Raw genomic sequence first — 22,383 nt, 5'->3', positions numbered from 1 at the left:
GTAGGGCGTTTACCTTGCACGCAGCCGACCCAGGTTCAATTCCTCCGCCCCTCTCGGAGAGCCCAGCAAGCAACCAATATATTAGATAATTAGATAACCATTTATTAGAGTATCCCGCCTGCACAGAAGAGCCTGACAAGCTACCTGTGGCATATTTGACATGCCAAAAACACTAACAAGAAGTCTCTCAATGGAGACATTACTTGTGCCCGCTCGAGCAAATCGATGAGCAATAGGATGACAGTGACAGTGATCCTTTCAAACTATATTATTAAGAGACTCCTCCTTTTAGACTTCACTGCAGTCTCTTTTGATATGTACAAGGATTTTACTTTTACTTTCGAACCTGAGCTGGAGAGGTTCATCATCTCCATCTGTATTATAATCTTCCAGCTGATCTTCCATGAACTTATCCACATGATATCCAGATGGTACTTTTTTAAAATGAGTAATTGTGCTCAGAACTTTAAAATGAAAAGAGCAAAAGCTAGAATCCTTCTTTAATTACAAGGCTTTCGTGAGGCAGCTTCTGCAACCTCTTGACCATATTTCCCTTTGCCCTGTGGCACGTTAGGTCTCCCGAGCCTTGCTGATTTCTCTCATTGGGCCTTTGTCCTCATTCTCCTTTTATGTGAAATGGATTTCTCAGGTAACTGCATGACAAGGTTCCCCCTGGTCTTGGCTCAAGTTTTGTGAATTTTATTCTGGCTAGCCTGTTGAAGAATGTGCCCTGCCTCCTGTCATCCACTATCTCCAAAGTATCCTGTTTCCCTTTTCATACTCCAACCTCTATGTTCTAGCATATATTATTTTATTTATCACTTGTCTTCCCCTGGAGTATAAGCATGCAGGAAAGAGTTGAGTATTTCATTTATGGTTGCGGATCAGATCTAAGGAAGAGTGCCAGCATACAAATTGATATAAATTGAGACTTAACAGACATTTATTGAACAAATGAATGAATTTGAGTTTGAAAGTCCCTGGTCCACAGTTTGCGTTTTTCTTATTTTATTAAACATTTTGTTAATTGATTTATTAGAAAACATTACTATCTAGAAACTTCTGAATTGAATGTTGTTTTATTGGATTAATAAATTCAGATACTCTTTTCTAGTATTTAGGTGCAAAAGCATATTTTTAATTATAAAGTTGAAATCCACCAACCATGTAGGTAAAAATTCTTCTCATCCTAGAGCTAAAACTAAGACTGTGAGAGGTTAAAAAATGTGCCTAAAAGTCATAAGTAGTATGAGTCAGGGTTGGCCTGTGAGAAATCTTTGAAGGACCTGGGTTTGTACTTAACTGTGACTCCACACTGCTTTTGTGACTCCATACTGCTCTTTTATTTTGAGGGAATTAAACTTTTTATTAGGTGTGCTGCAGATCATTTTCCCTGTTTGTAATTTTGTCTTATTTTTATGTTTTTTTATGATACCAGTCTTCAACAATAGTCTATTTATACAGTAAATATATTCTAGTAATGTTTTCTATAAAACATTTTTATTTTTCAGAAGAGAATTCTTGATTATAAGATTAAAAAATGCTGATTTTTACCCTTTGTTTTGATTTTTAGTAGAGGCTTAATTAAGATAGCCAGAGTTATACTTGATAGTACCTGGAATGCAACATGGAGAATTTGTTTGATGGTGACAGGACAGGAATCTGGAACAACCAATGAGGAATCTAACACTAATTCAAATAATAGTTTGGAACTAGCTCTGGGGATAGAAAGAAAAAGATTGTTATCAGGAGATAGAGTACAGATATCTGCTAGTCAAAGAAAAGTCTAATTTAACTTCTATTCTACTTCACTTTGGAGAAGGGTGTGTGTATTTTGTAGCATTTGTTGGTTAAATGTGTGAATTGATGGAAGAGAAGTAGGGTAAAATAGGAAAAAATGTGGAAGGTAAAATGACATTTATATTTGTATATGTTGAATTCAGGATGCTTATAGACACCTTATTAACACTAATACTCATTAGGAAGTTTGATTAAAGAGTCTTAGGTTAAGAAATAATAGGCTGACAAATTTGGGGAAATAAAGAGGATGACAGGTAGTAACTATAAATGCATGAGATATTTTACTGCCCGATTTCTACTGAATTCTTGGGTGAAAGCTGCTTATGAGCAAATCTATATTTGGAAAAGAGTTTGTATGTATGAAATGGATATGTTAGTGATTCTTTTTTTGTCATTCAGAAAAAATTAGGGTATTCTAAAACCAAGAAGAGCTTTAGAGTCACTTTCAGCTCTATCAGTTTATAGATTCTAAGTTTCCATTTGTGAAAAGCTTCTCTGCTTCTTGAGGGACTTTTAAGATCACGATCACGATCACAAAATCCCATTAATCATCAATTTCTCAAGTGGGCTCAGTAACCTCTCCATTCGTCCTTTCCCTGAGGTCTTAGGAGTCTCTCTCGACTCCGCCCTCCCAGTGATGTCACACTGGAGGCTCTTTCAGGGTCAGGGGAATGGGATCCAGCTTAGTTACTGGATTTAGCCTATGAATACACCATGGGAAGCTTTCAAAGCTGTCCCATGTGGGCAGGAAACTCAGAAGCTTGCCAGTTTCTCCTAGAGGGAGAAGTAGGCTACAAGATATCGGCAGCGCGCTTCTGGGAGCTTGCTTTTAAGTCTCTGGATGTTGGCCGTTGATGGGATTACACACACCTGGGTTCCTCTGCTGGTACCTTCATGTGTGAGGCCCGTCCGAATGTGTGGAGAGGGGCCTCCAGCATGGCTGTACCTAGGTTCCGGTGGTCTTCGGCCGCCGGGAGCTCTGCTCGAGGTGGGGAGGGAAGCTGGAGCCCATCCCCTCCGAGAGGCCCCGGGGAAGACAGCCAGGCCTGCGGGCAAGAGATGTAAAAAGAGCTTTAGAGTCACTTTCAGCTCATATCAGTTTATAGATTGTTTCCATTTGTGAAAAAGCTTCTCTGTTTCTTGAGGGACTTTTAAGATGTTCCTAAAATGATTTTCTTGTCAGAAAGGGATATTTGAAGTCAAGCTGACCTGAACAGCATTTCTTCACTTTTTGGCTCTGAGATTTTTTTGATAATACAATTTCTCCTTGTTAGTCTCAGGTTTTCATCTGTGGAAATAATTTTCTTTTAGTAAGATTGAAACACCCCTCCAGTAGTTGTAGGGATCAGAGGTAATGGTGAGAAATTTCCTGACCTTTATAAATTTAGGTCTATTATTCTCAGCTTATTTCTGTCTGGTGTCACAGTTTTGTTTTGGAGAAAAAAAAAAACCTGTGAAGATACATTGGGTATCTGGATTCTAAATTATAGTACTAGAGGATGTTGAAACATTTGAAAAGTTAAGTACAGTAATGTTTGTGAATAATTTTAACCAAAAGATAAAAAGAATCCTAGGAGTTTTGTTGCTTTTTAAAATACCAGTTAACCAACTTAACAGTCTTAAAAGCTGACAGGCAAGCTTTCTTCTTGTATTTTATATATAGATTAGGAAATTGAGACCCCTAAGGCTAAGAAGCTGCTTAAAACTATTGAGCTGCTAAGTGAAAAGAAAATTGAATGGAGGCAGCCTAGCTCCATAGCTACTAGCTGACCTGAGTACTAGTACTGAATATATTAAACGGGTATGGTTGTGGCTGTTTCTTTCTTATTCAGAGAAATTCAGGTATTCTAAAACTAAGAAGAGCTTTAGAGTCACATAGTTTTTAGCTCCATTGATATGCCCGGAGTGGCAGTTTCTTTGGTAGTGTCCTCTTCATTCCCGCCCTTTGTCTAGTATAGACATGCTTGTTCTCTTTCCTCAGTATCTGTCTACCACCTCACACCCAGCCTACCGTCTCTGAGAAAACAAAAGATATTTCTGAAAAAACAAAGTTGCATGTGTCGTCAGCAGTACAGGTGCATGAAAAATTAAGATGAACTGCCTATAATATTTGTCAACCCACTTTAAAAATGTGATTTAATATAACTCCAACAGTGTTTAATATACATTCAGTTCTGGTATCAAACTTGTGTGATAACTTGTATTGGTACTCCCATTTTCCAAATGAAAAATATAGGCATAAGGAAATTAAGTTGCCCAAATTTTTACAACCACAAAAGTAGTAGCATTCAGTCATATTAGTTGCTGTGACTGAAAATTTCTTTATAAAATGTGCGGAATGAAGGGTGTGGCTCAGCATTAGAGCACTTAGATTGCATGTGTGAGGCCCTGGGTTTGATTCCTGGAGTTGCATATAAACAAAAAAAGGAGAGGTGCTGAAAAATACTGTATTACAGAGAATGAAGTTCTGTTAGAAGTCAAAGCAGTTTTCTGGTTTTTAAAAGAAACTCTTAAAACACCCATATTTGTGGAGTATATATTTCTCCATGATAATATTACATGAAACATAAAATTACGATATAAAGTAAATTATGGTGTTGATCGTTAGGATCAATGTTTCTGGCTAAGGAAATGACTATTATGAATATTAAGTTTATTTAAAAAAATAAGAGGTCCAGGTGATAGCTCAAAGGTGAGTGTGCATGATTTTCATGCACCAGACCCCAAGTTCAGTCCCTGGTATTTTACAACCCCTGTAGTGGTTGGGGCCAGAGATGGCTCTAGTGGGCTCGCTGCACTACTTTCCTAGATCCACAACTAACCATCAATCCTGGCATTGATAGGATCTGCTGTGGATTGATGTAAGTTCGTCAAGTTGCTGCCAATTGGAAGTCACAGAAACTTCAGGTTCTGCTGAGACAAGAAGTGGCTGTGGGAGTAAGTAGGACAGGACCTGGTTTGATGTCCAGGTTACTTATTCAAAGCTCTGATTAACGTTTTATACTTGGCATTGTTCCTGATGATTGCTAACATTAGGCTATATTTATCTGATGGATTAAAGTCACAGAAAAATATATATTTGCCTTATATGATCAGATAACTTAAATCTTGATCAGTATATGGTAGTAATCAGCAATTATATTTTTTTATAACTCCTACCTTTTTTCTTTACCCACTTGTTTTCCACTTGTGTCTTTGTTGTTGCTTGCTTTTTTATTTCTCCCTCTCAGTAGCATACATCTCCTAAAGGTACTGCTTACTGACTCAGCGGTCTTCCTAAAAAGTTTTAAGATTCTGGGGTGGCGGGAGGGATACTGGGAACATTGATAGTGGAGAATGGGCACTGGTAGAGGGATGGGTACTTGACCATTATATGATTGAAATGTAATCACAAAAGTGTGTAAGTCTGTAATTCTATCTCACGGTGTTTCATTAAAAAATTTAAAAAAATATGCAGAAATAGGGTCAGAATGATAGTCCAGAAGAGAGAGCATTTGCCTTGCATGCCACTGATCCGGGTATCCCATATGGTTGCCCAAACAGTGTCAGGAGTAACCCCTAAGCGCCGCTGGGTGTGACCCAAAAAGCCAAAAAGAAACCGCTAGAAATAGAAATAGAAAAACATGTATAGATACGAGTACTTATAGAGAGAACTGAAAAAGAGTACAGGGTAGGGTGCTTGTCTTGTGAGTGGCCAATCGATTGGATCCCTGGCACCCCAGATAGTTCCCAGAGCCTGACTAGAATGATCCCTGATCATCAATGTGTGTGGCTCAGAAACAAAAACAAAGGAAGAGAAATAGATATAAAGATTACAGAAATAGGGAATCAACAGAAATTTATAAGAACTAACATAATTATATGTAAACAAATGAATCTTTATGTAGATAATAGATATAGAAACAAAAGGAAGTTCTAGGAATAAAAGTGGATATATGAAGTAAAAACCCTACTGAAGGGCATTAATACAACTTTAGAGACTGCAAAAATTAAAGAACTTAAAGATATAACAAATATAAACTTCACAAATATGAATTATATAACAAATACAAAATTAACACATATAGAGATAACAACTATAAAGTTACCCAAATGAGCTATACATCTGTTTTAAGAGATGGAGGATGGATTTGCCTTGCATATGTGAAGTCTTGGATTCAGTCCTTGGCATTATAAAACAAAACACACAGAGAAAAACAAAAAGGAAAACGAACATATCAAACCCATACATATGCCAATTAGGAGAGAAAAATCTGTTCTGTAGTCCTGGAAATTGAACCTGGGGCATATAGTGTAATGGTAGAGGTATAAGCACTGCTGCTTTGCTATTTCTCCGGGTCACCAAACTTGTTATTTAAAAATAGAAATAGGACTGGAGTGATAGTACAGTAGGTAAGGCATTTGCCTTGCATGCGGCTGACTCGGGCTCAATCCCCAGCATCCCGTATGGTTCCCCAAGCAATGCCAGGAGTAATTATTGAGTGCAGAGCCAGGAGTAAGCCCTGTGCATCACCCCCAACCTTCTCCCTCCCCTCCCCCTGCCAATAGAATAAAGGGCTGGAGAATATGCCTTATTCTTGGTTAGATCCCTGGCACCCCAGAGTCCCCCAATCACCATTGTGAGCATCCTCAAACACAAAGCCAGAGCAGCGTGAACCATAAGCACCACGAACCGTAAGCACCACCAGATGCTCGTGTGTGAATCAACCCCACCCCCTAATCTTATAGGAGTATTTTTATGTCAATGTTTGTAAAGGAACCTGATAACCAGCTGTGTAGGAAGAGGATCAATAAAATTAATAATGACATATCATCTAAAATAATGCTAGATGATACTCCTAAAAGCACAGATTGAGTGTTTAAATTAATATGAAAATAAATACGATTAAAACAAAAGTTTTTAGATTCTGTTGTAGAGAATAACTTAAGGGCAGAATTACATTGCTCACCTATTTAATTTTCTTTTAAAGGACACCATCAGGCTCATTGTATCCTGGTTTACAGGGAGTAAGAAATAATCATTATGAGGGAATTAGCACACAAAATATAAGTCTTAAAAGTAGTTAGGCAGCTGTATATCAGTACAGAATATATTTTAATTTTTTTAATTTTTAAAAATATTTTTAATGAATCACCGTGAGATTGTTACAGACTTACACACTTTCGTGCTTACGTTTCAGTCATACAATGATTGAGTACCCATGTCTCCCCCAGTGCCCATTCTCCACCACCAATGTTCCCAGTACCCTTCCCCCCCTCACCCCCTCCCACCTCTGTGGCAGGAAGATTCCTTTTTTACTCTCTCCTTTAGGGTATTGTGATCACCCATTTTAGCAACCCCAGCCGAATTTGATTTTTTGCAACTCCAATGTTTTATAGATTGCTGGTGTTCCCTGTTACAGCTTAAAATCTTTAAATTTTTGGTTTTAGGAATAGCAACCATGAATGAAGAAAATTTAGATGGAACAAATGGATGTAGTAAAGTTCGAACTGGTACTCAGAATGAGGCAGCTTTACTAGCTTTGATGGAAAAGACTGGTTACAGCATGGTTCAAGAAAATGGGCAAAGGAAATTTGGTGGTCCTCCTCCAGGTGAGGATTTGTTTTTGTTCTTTTAAAAATTGAGTTGCCTAATGGTAGTCATTTATGTTTATAGACAGTAGCACCTTCCATGTAAAATTTAAACAATCATTTTTACAGTTGTGAAGGGAAGGAAATATATGAAATATGCATATCTTACTCTTCCATTTTTTAAAAAAACCTTACTCGTTTTAAAAAAGCAAAAAATTGAAACCTTACTTTTTAGGGGACATTGCTTTATAAGGTATTGAAGTGAGCAGTGAAGAGTGAGGGGCAGGAGAGAGGTGGTGATGGTGATGGTAGTGGTGAATAAAATAGAAGGATAAACAGGTAAATAGACTAAATGCTTAGTTTTCCACAAGTAACCAGGGACTTTGTTTGCTCAAAGTCCTCCAGTTAGTTTTCTAATAAACTTTGAGTAAAATCTTCACTCTAGCAAATAGTCTATCATTAGCTGTATCACCTGACAGTTTACTCTTTCCTCAAATACTCATGGTGGTGTAGGTCTTTGTGCTTTGTATTGTTCTAACATAAGTATTTTCTTCTTATGTATTCTTGAGACTCATTCTCTCACCTACAGTATATTCAGAGATTTGTTAGACTGCCAAAAATATCGGTCGTCTGTGTCTTTTTCTTCATAACACTTCATAGCTCCTTTTACTATTAAATATAAACTTTATGAGGGAAGGTTTTTTTTTTTGGACCACTGTTGTTTCCAACATTTAGCACTTGTATGGTACATAGAAGACACAGAGTAAATTAGTGGAATGAGGGAAAGAGTAATGAATGCAAAGTGCTAAAGCTCATTTGCCTCTACTTATTCATTATTGTTTTTTAGGTTGGGAAGGTCCACCTCCACCTAGAGGGTGTGAAGTTTTTGTTGGAAAAATACCTCGTGACATGTATGAAGATGAGTTAGTTCCTGTATTTGAAAGAGCTGGCAAGATATATGAATTTCGACTTATGATGGAATTTAGTGGTGAAAATCGAGGTTATGCTTTTGTGATGTATACTACAAAAGAAGAAGCACAGTTGGCCATCAGAATTCTTAATAATTATGAGATTCGACCGGGGAAATTTATTGGTGTGTGTGTAAGCTTGGATAATTGTAGATTATTTATTGGAGCTATTCCCAAAGAAAAGAAGAAGGAAGAAATTTTGGATGAAATGAAGAAAGTCACAGAAGGAGTTGTAGATGTCATTGTTTATCCAAGTGCAACTGATAAGACAAAAAATCGTGGTTTTGCTTTTGTTGAATATGAATCTCATAGAGCTGCAGCTATGGCTAGGAGAAAACTAATTCCAGGTAAATTTGTCCTTTTAAAAGTCTTTTTCCAAAAAAAAAAAAAAGTCTTTTTCCCTATTGTCATTATTATAAATATGTAAAAATGACAGTTCCTCATAGATCAGTGTTACAGAAATATGTAATGCCTTAAAAAGTTAATAATTGATTTAATCTTAAAGACAAATTGCTCCTACAAAATGAGTTATCAGTTATAATACTTTGATTTGATACACATGTATTTTTTTTTTAAATCTAAAGGATCCTTCAAATAGAGGTCTATATTTGAAGAATATTCATTCTATTTACTTCTAGAAGTATACTAAAAGTTTTTGCTAGGTATGCTTTAAACTTTTGGATGAGTAGGAAACTAATTAATTGATTTGTATTTGAGTTCCTGACTCTTTGAGGATAGTTTTACTTAAGAAGTTTTTTTACTTTAATTTGTTTTTGAATACATTGGTTTTATTTTTGTAGGAACATTCCAGCTGTGGGGCCATACCATACAAGTAGATTGGGCTGATCCAGAGAAAGAGGTGGATGAGGAAACCATGCAAAGAGTTAAAGTTCTCTATGTAAGAAATTTAATGATCTCAACTACAGAGGAAACAATTAAAGCAGAATTCAACAAGTTCAAACCTGGTGCAGTTGAGAGAGTAAAGAAACTAAGAGATTATGCATTTGTCCACTTTTTCAACCGAGAAGATGCCGTGGCTGCTATGTCTGTTATGAATGGAAAGTGCATTGATGGAGCAAGTATTGAAGTAACACTGGCAAAACCAGTAAATAAAGAAAATACATGGAGGCAGCACCTTAATGGCCAAATTAGCCCAAGTTCTGAAAACCTAATTGTGTTTGCTAACAAAGAAGAGAGCCATCCCAAAACTCTAGGCAAACCTCCAACTCTTCCAGCTCGTCTCAATGGCCAGCATAGCCCAAGCCCCCCTGAAATTGAAAGATGCACATACCCATTTTTTCCTGGAACAAAGCTTACACCAATTAGTATGTATTCATTAAAATCCAATCATTTCAATTCTGCAGTAATGCATTTAGATTATTACTGCAACAAAAATAATTGGGCACCGCCAGAATATTATTTATATTCAACAACAAGTCAAGATGGAAAAGTACTCTTGGTATATAAAATAGTTATTCCTGCTATTGCGAATGGCTCCCAGAGCTACTTCATGCCAGACAAACTCTGCACTACATTAGAAGATGCAAAGGAACTAGCAGCCCAGTTTACATTGCTTCATTTGGGTGAGTTAAAACTATTTTAATATTGGTTGTAGAATATGAAATTAGGAAATACTGGTTATTTTAAAGCTGTTTGTTTTGAACCCAACATTAGCGGTGAGTATGTAACATCAGTTTGATCTCAGTTTAAGAATTTTTTGTTAAACTGTGTGAGACACCTGTGTAATCTTCATATAGTTTTTAATTTCAATATATTTAGTATTTCAAATATTACTTTCATAGGGGAAAATTCGGTTTTGATTTCCTTTGAGCTTAAGAGATCGTGATCTGTGTCATTTACTGCTTGACTAATTCTCATTTGGAATATACATTTCAAGTTACAGAACTTATTACATAAACCAAACTTTTAGAAAGTGCTTATATTTTTGGTGGTCTATAAAATAATGCTTTGAGGGGTGGGATACAGAGTTGATAAAATCAGAGGCAATTTGCATGGCTATATGTGGACCAGTTCACTAGTCTGGAGATTTGTTATTGTTACTCATGAAAGATAAAAAGAATCAGTGAGATGTTTATGGCCATTCTATTTCTTATAATATGATGCTTTAAAAAATTTCTTTGGGCTGGAGCAATAGAACAGTGGGTAGGGCATTTGCCTTGCACGCTGCTGACTCAAGTTCAATCCCTGGCATCCTATATGGTCCCCAAAGCACCACCAGGAGTAATTACTAAGTGCAGAGTGAGGAGTAGCCCCTGAGCATCACTAGGTGTGACCCAAAAAGCATTTAAAAAAAACAACTTTCTTTGAAACATTTGAGGATGATCTATTTTTAAAGACTTAATGTCTATTTTTCATATTTATTTATTTTTGAATCATATCCTGTTATTCTCAGGGGTTACTCCTGGCTCTGCACTCAGGAATTATTCCTGGTGGTGCTCAAGGGACCATATGGGATGCTGGGAATCAAACCCGGGTTGGCCATGTGCAAGGCAAATGCCCTACCCGCTGTATATCACTCCAGCTCCTTGAGGATGATTAAGAAAGCTTTAGTCATATGTTGACTCATTATTTATGTTAAATATGTGGAAGAGAAGCACTGTCATTCTATCATTCTGGTGTTTTCCTACTCCTGGTAAGCTAGAACTGTTGTTAACCCTCTTTCTCTTGATTTGTCTTGTCCTAAATGCACCTATAAATTTTAGTTGTTGGAATAATATTTATTGTAAGAATAATATGAGTTTAGGTGTGTGTATGTGGGGTGGGAAGAGTGTGCACACTTGTGTGCCTTCAAAGTGGTGCTCACGGTACCTTAAGATCACTCCCATCAAATCTTGGCCAACTATTTTGGTTATAGTTCAGTAGCTCGAAGCTGTAGTGGACTGGGAAATTACCTGGTCCATCCCAATGGTTCTCAGAGGTCCCAATTCGTGGTTTTTTAAGAATTCCTAATAAAAAAGAAAACTCTTCCTTTTCCTCTCCTTGACTGGAGAGATATTACGGAGGTTAAGATTCTTGCATCCTGCTGACTCCACTTCAAATCTTGTACCATACATATATGGTTTCCTGGGAACTGCCAGGGACTATTGAACACAGAGCCAAGAATAGTCCATGAGCCCTGGTGGGTGTGCCCAAATGCCATCCTTTCCCTACCCTACCCCCCAAATAAAGGTAAAGATTTCCAACTAAATATTATATCATTGTTTCTTGATTTTAGTTGGTAAACACTTGGTTTGGAATTGATGTTATTTGTTGGCAGAATCAGTATTACAGTTTATATGTCTCTTTAAAATTGTTGTTCTGAAATTCATTAATTGATTGAAGTCAAAATTTTAAAAAATTGTCAGAAGGAAATTCATTATTTTAAAATTTTCTTTTTGCCTTTTCTGACTGGGCTGGGAACCACTTGGCAATTCTCAGATTGGATGTGCAGGTGGCAGAGTTTGGTGCTCAGGTCTGGGATTAGGTGTTGCTGTAGCCATTAGGGAGGGCCGCATCTGAGGGTGCTGGGGATGGGGGTTTGAGAATCATGTGGTACTGGGGGTGGAATTTGGGGCCTAGAGCATGTGCTTTAACACTTTGGGATATGCCCTGACCCAGGAGTATTTTCTCTTTTTGGCGCGCGTAGGGGTGGGGGGGGGTGTTTAGAGGTGCTCAGGGATCCTGGGGGGTTCTTAACACTACTTGGATAACTGTGTAGGCTTGACTGTTCAGTGCTTGAACCCGGGGTACTGGGTTGCAGCAGTTATATAACATACGCACTGTTTGTCAATCATTATCCTCTACGTTACATGACTACTTTGTAGGAGATTTTGATTTGGAGATCTCGTCAGAATTTTAGTGGAAAAAATAGAAGCTCCCTTTGAAGAAACTTAAATAGTGCCCTCAGATTTTAGTTTGGGAGTATCTGGAGATTTAGCTTCTCTCTAATTTAATTTTAAAAGCACACAATAGAAGCCTTCCATTTTTCTTGTAATGAAAGAAATTTAAGTTGCATATAAAGTTAGGATAGAAAAATAATTACAATTAGGATTCTTAGAGAAAATAAAGGATCAGATTATTTTGGTGTGGAGTAAAGATAAATTAATTCCCAAGAAAGGTTTCCCTGGAGTCTTAGAGATGATCTAACATGTTGATTTTGAAAATTTTCTATCCTGACACATTTCCCTTACAAAATAAACAAATTGCTGAATCTTAATATGTATTCTTTATTTTTTATCAGGCTTTCTACCTTGATGTGATTCTTTTCACTTGGTTATTCCATAAATCTGTTGTAGAATAACCATCACTTTTAATACGGTGCCAAAAGCACTGATTCTATTATTAAGACTTCATTGCTTGGGTACTCATATTTGTGTATGATTTCTAAAGAAAATCCCTGTTTGGGTATGATATTCCAAATTCAGTTATGTTAAGAATAAAATTATCTTCAGTTAGTGAAATCTTGGGCTGGAGCGATAGCACAGTGGTATGGCATTTGCCTTGCACATGGCCAACCTGGTTCAATTCCTTCGCCCCCCCTCCCAGAGCCTGGCAAGCTACCAAGAGTATCTTGCCCACGTGGCAGAGCCTGGCAAGCTACCCATGGCATATTCGATATACCAAAAACAGTAACAAGTCTCAAAAAAAAATGGAGACTCCCTGGTGCCCGCTCAAGCAAATTGATGAGCAAAGGGATGACAGTGATACAAGTGACAAGTGATACATTGAAGTGAAATCTGGGCAACTTACTTTAGTCATCTATTGTAGATTTTATCAAATTTACGTCAATTGGTTATAACAAAATAGCAAGCAGATGTTTTACACAATCTGCTTCTGTTCACCAGCAGAAATGACAACTAAGATTCAGTTATAAGCCAAAATTTTGAGTAAATACTGGAACTTCTTTGGATGCAGAATATAAGGACGGACTGAGGGCTTGTCTATCATAGTAAGAAAAATGTGATAATGACAGTTGAGTTAGAGATAGTTGAGGAGAAAGAGAGACAAAATAAAAGGAAGTTAAAAGATCAGAGGTGATGGGTGCAGGAATCTTTGGTCAGAAAATGTCAGATATTCAGAGACCATAAAGGTAGGGGCAGGAGCTGTTGACAACGAACGAGGGGGTGATGTGTCTCCACATGACTGGTTAGAAATGACTGAAATATTGTAGCAGCGTTCTCCTCTCTGTTAATCCTGGAACCTCCTCTGGGGCCCAGGGAGATAGCTTTCAAAGGACTAGTGTGCATGCTTTGCATGTGAGGGCCCAGGTTGGATCCCTGTCACCAAATAGTTTCCTAGGAGCAACTCCTGAGCTCTTACGTGGGAAGTCAACATCCTGACCACTGCCGGGTGTGGCCCCCAAACCAAAAAAAAATCCAGACTTTTTAAAGAGCTAATTCCTTTTGGGGAGCAGGTTACTTGATGTAAAGCTCATATTGGTTAGTTCAGGATTGAAACTGGTCATTGTGATGTTGATGGTTGCTAAATATTTTGAAGAACTGGGTTTTTCAGATCTTACTGGTTATTGGTGCATGGAGTTAAGCACTTAATATTTTCTCCCTTTTTAAAAAATTAATTTCTAGATAGTATTGCTATATTATGTATTTTTTACTATTTAAGCTTTTCTTTGGGTATAAATACTTTGTGTATAATATTTTAAAAATTGTGCTTGATAACTGTATATTGACCCTTCTGGTCTTTGGTCTTTATTTTGGGGTGTCATAACTTACTTTTGCCTCTATGTGTAAGGATCACTCCTGGCTAAGTACCATATGCTGAGTAGTGGATTGAACCAGAGTCAGCCACGTGCAAGGCAATCGCCTTACCATCTGTACTATGACTCTAAACCATTTAGTTTTAATGGTATTTCAAGCATTATTTTTCAATCTTACCTTGATGATTTCTGACTTATATTTAATTTCAGAGCTCTTTAAGGAAGTATTTTTAATTTCCATATTGTTTTTCATATCCAGTTTTCAAGTTTGGAAAAAAAGTTAAACTGACCATGGTTGGTATTACAAGGCAAATAGTTTTTTCAGAATTGGTACAGCATACATCTAAAGTAGTGCTTGAAATCCATTTTCTTGCCCAAAGTCTTCTGATACATAGAATTTAAGGATAACCTAAAAGTACTTGTCAGGGGGTGAGGGGTACTTCTATTTAAAGTGAACTGTTATAAACAAAATGCCCTTATGAAAAACTGAAAATTGAATAATATAAAATTGGACTCTTACTGTTTTTTTCTACTTAAAATTAGAGATCGCCTTCAACTTCATAAAGTCAGAAAATAATTTCTTGTCTCATTGGAAACTAATGATGGGACTGGCAGGATAAAAAATTATAAATCATCTGGTTATATTTAAGAATATGTAGTAAGTGACCTATTTTGTGAGTCTAGTAGATGGCATACAGAGTGGGGGCAAGAGAGATAGGTCCTCATACATGATGAAGAGACATTGTGGGTGAATCTTAACAAAATTTATTTCTATTTCATAATTTTGTATCTTTAAAATAATGGATTGGATTGTCAGTGTGAATAATTCTGCTTTCCTGATTTAGATTGTATTGGTACTGCTTTCCCCTGAGTATTCTTGGCCAACTGGGTGTAGGATGGATAAGGGAAAGTCCTGAAGAGAATTACAGCTTTGAAGTCCTGGACTGGATGGGAAGGAGGAGGCAGCTTCAGTATGTGTTGATAATTTATATCGCCTTTAATTAATTGGTTAACAAGTCATTGTAGGCACTGTCTGTCTGTCACTGTTGTCCCGTTGTTCATCGATTTGCTCCAGCGGGCACCAATAATGTCTCCATTGGGAGACGTGTTACTGTTTTTGGCATATTGAATACGCCACAGGGAGCTTGCCAGGCTCTACCATGAGGGCGTGATACTCTCAGTAGCTTGCTGGGCTCTCTGAGAGGGATGGAGGAATTGAACCCAGGTTAGCTGTGTGCAAGGCCAAACAAACGCCTTACCCGCTGTGCTGTCACTCCGGCCCATTATAGTCAGACTTTTTTGGTTTGTTTGTTTTAGTTTTCAGAATAGGAAATGCAAGTGATAGTTTTTTCATCTATTACCTCCTAAAACTTTAAACAGGGTGAAGAACCTTTGTTACAAACAAGTTTATGCTATTATATAGCATAAAATCTAGTTTATGCTAGATTTAATTTCATATGACTTGTGTTTTGTTGTTTTAGCCATGACTGATGAAGTTCAAAAAAGCAGTAGTTTTGGAATGCCTCTTACTCAAGTACACTTTCCTAAGCAGTTCACAACTAATGAGAAATAAAACATTATTTTTTTCTCATATATTTTCTCTTCTAAAAAAGATCTAAAAAAGCTTACTGTTAAAAATACAAGGCACCATGGTTTATAAAGTTTTTCTTAATGGAGTTCATAATAGACAAGCAGTGCGCCAGCACCAATCCCACCACCAGTGTGACCATCTCTCTGCTTCTCCAGGTTACCCCCTTCCCCAGCCTGCCTCGTTGGCAAGCACATTTTAAGTTCAGTTGTTATAGTTTGGTGATTTTAATCTGTGGCTCTTCGGATGAAGAAGTGTGTGTGACACAAACTCTGTGGATGGGACCTTTTGGGAGTGCAGAGAAATGGCACCACTCCCTTATTGAATTGTAAATCTTCAGGAAAATTTATGGCAGGAGTAGGGCACAACATGGGCAAACACATCGCTTGAAAATTAGAGTGCTGGGTTAATGTCAAACAGTCTCTGCGTAATGGCCGCTTGGGTTATTCAGTCAGAGCTGATAAAAAGAAATGGAAAGATGTGGACTCTAGTTAATTGAGATTCCACCAGCTCTGCTTTTAAAAACTTTGTCAGATTTCTTTCAGTACACTATGAACAGTCCTTTCTTCTGAGCAGTTTTGTAGCAGATGATCCATCCTTATTTGTGTGGATTATTTTATGTGTTAAATATTCATCTTTTTAAATGTCTTATGTAAATTTTTCAGTATCAGTTTTGTAGATGACTTGCATATTAGTATGACCTGCATCATTCAAATCTTCCATTTTTTTCCTGTGTAGTTTAATGATAAAATATTTAGCACGTAGTAAGCATAATGGTCATTATGTTTGCTATCACTTTAAAAGCATTAAATTGGATTTTGATTTCTATTATCATTGTAACTTGTCTGAAAAATTATGAAATAGAAGATAGCAGGGTAAAGGTACTCTACACTGTTCTGAGAAGTCTTAATTTGAAATATATGTGGTGCTTTTTTCCTTAGGAGCTATAATTTCCAGATTGGTGGGCAGAAATGCAGTAGTAAAAACTTCAATTTAAAAACTACAATAAGTTGTTCTAAAATAAAATTTTCTTCAGTTTTTTTGTTTTTGTTTAAGAAAAAATTTAAGAGGATGCTTATAATGAATGGTTATATAATGACATGTAATTTAAAGAAAATAACGTTTAGAATTTTTTTTCTAGTTTGTTACAGAGCTAACTGACATCACATTTTAATATATAAAAATAATTTGCTTTAAAATTCAAGTGGTAAATAAGTAGGATTAGCATCATCATGCATTTATTTTTATGTGACCAAGTAGTGAGATAAAAATTTCATTAACTCAACTATGTTTCTTTGACCCTCTGGGAGGGCCCAGTACTCATGCAGATGTATTTCTCTTCCTCTTAAAACATACTTTTCTCAGAAAGATAATTATCTCATATTATTTAAAATTTTTATTTTAAGGATCATTATTGTTGTGGTTTAGTACATTGGGAGAAGCAGCTTAATGAACTAATTAGTAACCAAGTTAAAGTATTAGAACTTGTAGCTTCGGCCACAAACTGTGACCTTGAATTGTCAAAGGAGTGAATCATTTATTCATTGTAGACCTCAGTGTCTTCACCTTTAAAATATTAGGGTCTGGGGGCTGGAGCGATAGCACAGCGGGTAGGGCGTTTGCCTTGCACGCGGCCAACCCAGGTTTGATTCCCAGCATCCCATATGGTCCCCTGAGCACCGCCAGAAGTGATTCCTGAGTGCAGAGCCAGGAGTAACCCCTGTGCATCGCCAGGTGTGACCCAAAAAGCAAAAAATATATATAAAAAAATATCAGGGTCTTACTTTTTGAGCCTAGGGAATTCTTTGACCTATCAAATTGCTGGTTTTCTTTAAATTATGGTTTAAGACAAAAAGAAGAGGGCTGGAGAGATGGTGCATCAGGTAGTGCATTTGCCTTGCATGAAGCTGAACCTGGTTTGACCCTCGACATCTCATACTGAACCCTAACACTAGTAGGAGTCTTTGAGTGCAGAGCTAGGGGTAAGCCCTTGAGCATCACCAGGTATGCCCCCAACCCCTGTCCCGAAATTCAGGACCAGAAATCAAGCCAGAAATGTATTTATGTCTATCATGATAAATATTTGCTCTCAGAACATCTGAAACCAAAAGCTGCTTTTAGAAGAATCAACTATTACCATTTATTATCCATTACTGGAGCGATAGCTCACTGGGTAAGGCATTTGCCTTGTACATGGCCGACCCAGGTTCAATTCCTCTGTCCCTCTAGGACAGCCTGGCAAGCTACCGAGAATATCCTGCCTGCACAGGAGAGCCTGGCAAGCTACCCGTGGTGTATTCCCTAGGTCAAATACAATAACAAGTCTCACAGTGGAGACATTACTGGTGCCCACTCGGGAGCAAATGGATGAACAATGGGACGACAGTGCTACTTTATGCAATTCAAAGCTTATTGTCTATCTACTTCACAATAGATCACTGTCACTGTCATCTCGTTGCTCATTGATTTGTTCGAGTGGGCACCAGTAACATCTCTCATTGTGAGACTTATTGTTACTGTTTTTGGCTTGTCCAGTATGCCCCGGGTAGCTTGCCAGGCTCTGCTGTGCTAGCGAGATACTCTCGGTAGCTTGGTGGGCTCTCCGGGAGGGGCGGAGGAATCAAACACTGGTCGGCCGTGTGAAAGGCGAACGCCCTGCCACTGTGCTATTGCTCCAGCCCTTCACAATAGATAATTGGATAAAATTAAAAAAGATTCCTTTTAATTTATATAAGAAATAATTGCTTTTTGATTGTTTTCTTACCATAATTTATCAGTTATCAAAAGTGAGATTTTGTAAAACAACTTAGTACTTAGAAGCTTAAAAATTAGTTTTTATTTGCTAGTAGAATTTAGGAAAGTAATGCTGCATATTAAAAGTATATTATATTTCTAGTACTTGTTCCAGGGTTGTTTGATAGCATTTTTCATTTATCCTATAACTTTATTAAGTCATATTTTATCCTTTTTTTCAGTTTAATATTTTCCTAAAGTACTTAATTGGAGTAGTTTTAACAGGAGTTTCTGCTTTATTAAAAATTCAAATTATTTTGTCTTATATATTTAAAAATAATGGTTTGTACATTTTCATTTCTGTAAAATTCCATGATAAAATTTGCATTTGTTGTCCATTCTTAGATGTCAGCAGCAGTTCATAATTTTGCCACATGGTGGCATCTGAATATTTTTTAAGTGTAACATAGGAGTTTTGGTGTTTTAGTGACTTCTTTGCTGTATATTCTTAGGAGCTCTAGGGGAGCTTATGATCAGTAAAATGTGTGAAAAATTATACTTACTCTTCAGCCTGTTGTATTTTCAATTTTGCTTCCTGTTTAGTTAGCATTTAGTAGACAATAATTGTTCATGCAGTAATCTATACTTTAACAAATGAAGACAGAGATGATTGAGAAAAGTGGCCTTAATTTGATTTTTTTAAATCTTTAACGTTATTCAGTGTCAGTTTTCCTGGACATTTTGGTTAAGATGAAAAGTGGTAAGAATTCTCATTAAGTAATCTTGCATATATCATCTATCCTATAGCAATTTGTGCTCTATTATGAGTTACATATATTCTCTATCCAACTCCTAGTAGTACATTACCTCCATCAATGGTATCCTTGCCTTTTGGGAATTTAAATTAACGGGGACAAAAAAAGTAAAGTTAATCTTCTCAATTAAGTCACCAGAATGTTAACAATGTTTGTATTTTCTTGCATCTTAAAACTAGTATTTGACTGATGACATTTCAGTGTATGGGCCATTATTTATCTCATAGAAAATGACATAAAACTATATTTATGCCATTATTTATCTCATAGAAGATGACATAAAACTATAAAAAATGCCTAGGTGGTAATTTTTCTGTATGTAATTATTCATATTTAACAACTTATTTGGCTACTGCCTTCCTGCATTGCTTTAATTCAGTAAATACAATCTGTTTACCACATAAATAATAGATTTCTACTATGATAATTTGTTTAGAAGCTGTAGAATTATAACCACTTGAAAACATCAATCTATAATAATTGTATTGCCTATTAATTTTTCTCTGTTGTATGTTTAAATAGTGTAATTTGATTTTTGGCATAGATTAATTCAAGGAATTGACACTTTAATACTTGTGAGTAAAGTTAAAATTTTGCTTCTGAAAAACTACAAGTAATTCAAACAGGGAAATATTAGTTATTGACTAGTTGAATCTTACCTAAGTATCATATGTGTTTCCTTTGAGTATCACAAATCAAGTTTCCTTGAGTGATCAAGAATTCTTCTGTAGTGAGTGCTTGTGTTATCAAGAATTCCTTGGAGGGGGTTTCTTTGCATGAAATTCAGGTATGTAAAAAAAAAGGCATTACTGAGGATACGAAAAACCGGAAAATTGTTCTTTTCTGTTAGTGATAGAGGGAAAGTATTAGTTTCTGAGGGGGATTTACAGATAGGATACAACGCCCATAATTGTTGTCCTCTCTTTTTCCCCCTACATTTTATGTAGACAGTAAACTTTAAAGTCTTGTTTAGAAATGATGTCAGGATATATGGGAGTTGTTTGCTCATTTTATAGTCAACTTCTCATCCAACAGCATCTACTTCTCTGGATAAAACTGCATTTTTATTTCCTGGCTTATTTGTACTATGGTTTTATTTCCTTGTTTATTCACAATGTAGTTTATGCTAAAAACAAATCATTGGTACAGTATTAGCAGTGACCTGGAAGAGGAATGTTTAAGCCTTTCCTCTGGCTCTAAGACTACGGAAAGTAGATTGATGCTATTAGGCACTCTTTCAATGACATTGGTAAATAAGAAGCTATTCCATTGCCTTCATATTTTACCTGATTTTTCACGTAATAATGAATATCAATTCCTAGTTTTTTGAGGAATTTTTATTTCTAGTTCTTTAATCCTAATATTCTATATTGAGAATTTTTCTATGACACAAAATGTTTTATTTTTATTAATATATTTTTGTTTGAGGACCACACCCAGTGGTGCTCAAAGGCCCATATTTGATCTCAAAGATTTGAAGAGGAGTGAGCCAAATACAAAGCAAACATCTTAACCCCTGTAATATCTTTCTAATCCTATGACAGAAATTAAAAAAAAATTATGAGGCTGGAGCGATAGCATAGCGAATATAGGGAGTTTGCCTTGCACGCAGTTGACCTGGGTTCGATTCCCAGCATCCCATGTGGTCCCCTGAGCACCACCAGGAGTAATTCCCGAGTGCATGAGCCAGGAGTAACCCCTGTACATTGCTGGGTGTGACCCCCAAAAATTACTTAAGGCAACATCCATGACTTGTAATACTTACTAAAACTTGAATTACAAAGTTACCAAGTTATTCATGACTGAGTTTTAGGCAAACAATGTTCCAACACTGGTCAAGTGTCCCCAGTTACCCTCCTATCCCTCAGCTTTCCTTTATGGTAGGCACATGGAGTACTCCATTCTTCTCTATTGTGACCCCTTCCCTCCACCAGTGTCACACTCTGCTCTTCCCTGATCAGTTACCGAACCACACCTCTACCCCCACCCCAGCTTCCTGTTATAGACCACTTCTCATGCTAGTTATTTTGTTACTTCTGGGTATTTGTTATTTCCCTACTATGTTTCCTTGTAATCTTCTATAGGAGAGAGATCATTCTGTGCCTCTGCATCTCCCTCTGACTAACCATTCAACATAATATTTTTCAGATCCATTATGATTTCATCTTGTGGCCAAGTAGTATTCAGTTATGTGTATGTACTATAGTTTTTTATCCCATCATCTTTTCTTATACCTTGTATTTCCAGATTTTGACTATCGTGAATAGTACTGGAATGAACATAGGAATACAAATGAATTTTCTGCATTGTGTTTTTGGCTGCTTGGGGTATATTCTCAGAAGTGGAATTACTAGGTAATATGGAAGCTTTATTCCTAGTTTTTTGAGGAGTGTCCATATTGTTTTCCAAACAGGCAGGAGGAGTTAAGATTCTCACCAGGGAGTAACACCTGAGCATCCTGATGTGATGCAGAAAGCCAAAAAAATTTTTTTTCAAAGTATTTTGTTGCTCCCCATTAGTTGCGTATATGTTTAGATACGTTTAGGAGTGTAAGTTCTTCTTGATGTACATAGACCTTGTTATATATATATTTTCCTGCTTTTTGGGTCACACCTGGCGATGCACAGGGGTTATTCTTGGCTCTGCACTCAGGAATTACTCCTGGCGGCGTTCAGGGGACCATATGGGATGCTGGGAATTGAACTCGGGTCGGCCGAGTGCAAATACCCTACCCAGTGTGCTATTGCTCCAGCCCCACTTGTTATATATCTTTTAAAATTGTTTTTGAACCATACCTGGTGATGCTTAGGGGTTACTCCTATCTCTTTGCTCAAGGATCCCTTCTGGCAGTGCTCAGAGGACCATATGAGATGCCAGGATTGAACCTAGCTCAGTTGCTTGCAAGGCAAGCACAATTACCTGCTTTATTATCCTCCTGGCCCCTCTTACAAATTATATAAACCTCAAAACTATGTTGTCTGATATAAGCGTGGCCACTCTGGCCTTTCTAAGGGAGTTGTTTGCTTAAAATATTGACTTACAACATTTGATTTTGAGTCTCTGTTTGTCCATACTATTCAGATGTGTTTTCTGTAGGCATCAGGTTGAAATCAGTTTTCTAATCCATCCCTGCTACCAGTCTGTGTCTCTTAATTAGTGCATTTATGCCATTGACAGGCTGTAGTCATAGTTTTG

The 22,383-nt window shown here is 36.9% G+C and overlaps 1 protein-coding gene across 3 annotated transcripts in view; it reads left to right on the top strand.

Moving 5' to 3' along the window:
• RBM46 (RNA binding motif protein 46) overlaps positions 1–22,383 on the top strand; it is a 47,781-nt gene that overhangs the window by 7,206 nt on the left and 18,192 nt on the right. For 2 of the 3 annotated variants that reach the window (XM_055144626.1, XM_055144625.1), the window contains exons 2-5: positions 4,644–4,737; positions 7,231–7,392; positions 8,219–8,686; positions 9,140–9,922. In XM_055144626.1, the coding sequence (XP_055000601.1) occupies positions 7,242–7,392; positions 8,219–8,686; positions 9,140–9,922 (1,402 nt within the window). In that variant the 5' untranslated portion in view covers positions 4,644–4,737; positions 7,231–7,241. The remainder of the gene's footprint in view (positions 1–4,643; positions 4,738–7,230; positions 7,393–8,218; positions 8,687–9,139; positions 9,923–22,383) is intronic. The other variant, XM_055144627.1, reaches the window with a different exon arrangement.

Source organism: Sorex araneus, chromosome 7 (assembly GCF_027595985.1).
Source record: "Sorex araneus isolate mSorAra2 chromosome 7, mSorAra2.pri, whole genome shotgun sequence".
NCBI classification, from domain to species: Eukaryota; Metazoa; Chordata; class Mammalia; order Eulipotyphla; family Soricidae; genus Sorex; species Sorex araneus.
This window is presented reverse-complemented; position numbering and strand designations above follow the sequence as displayed.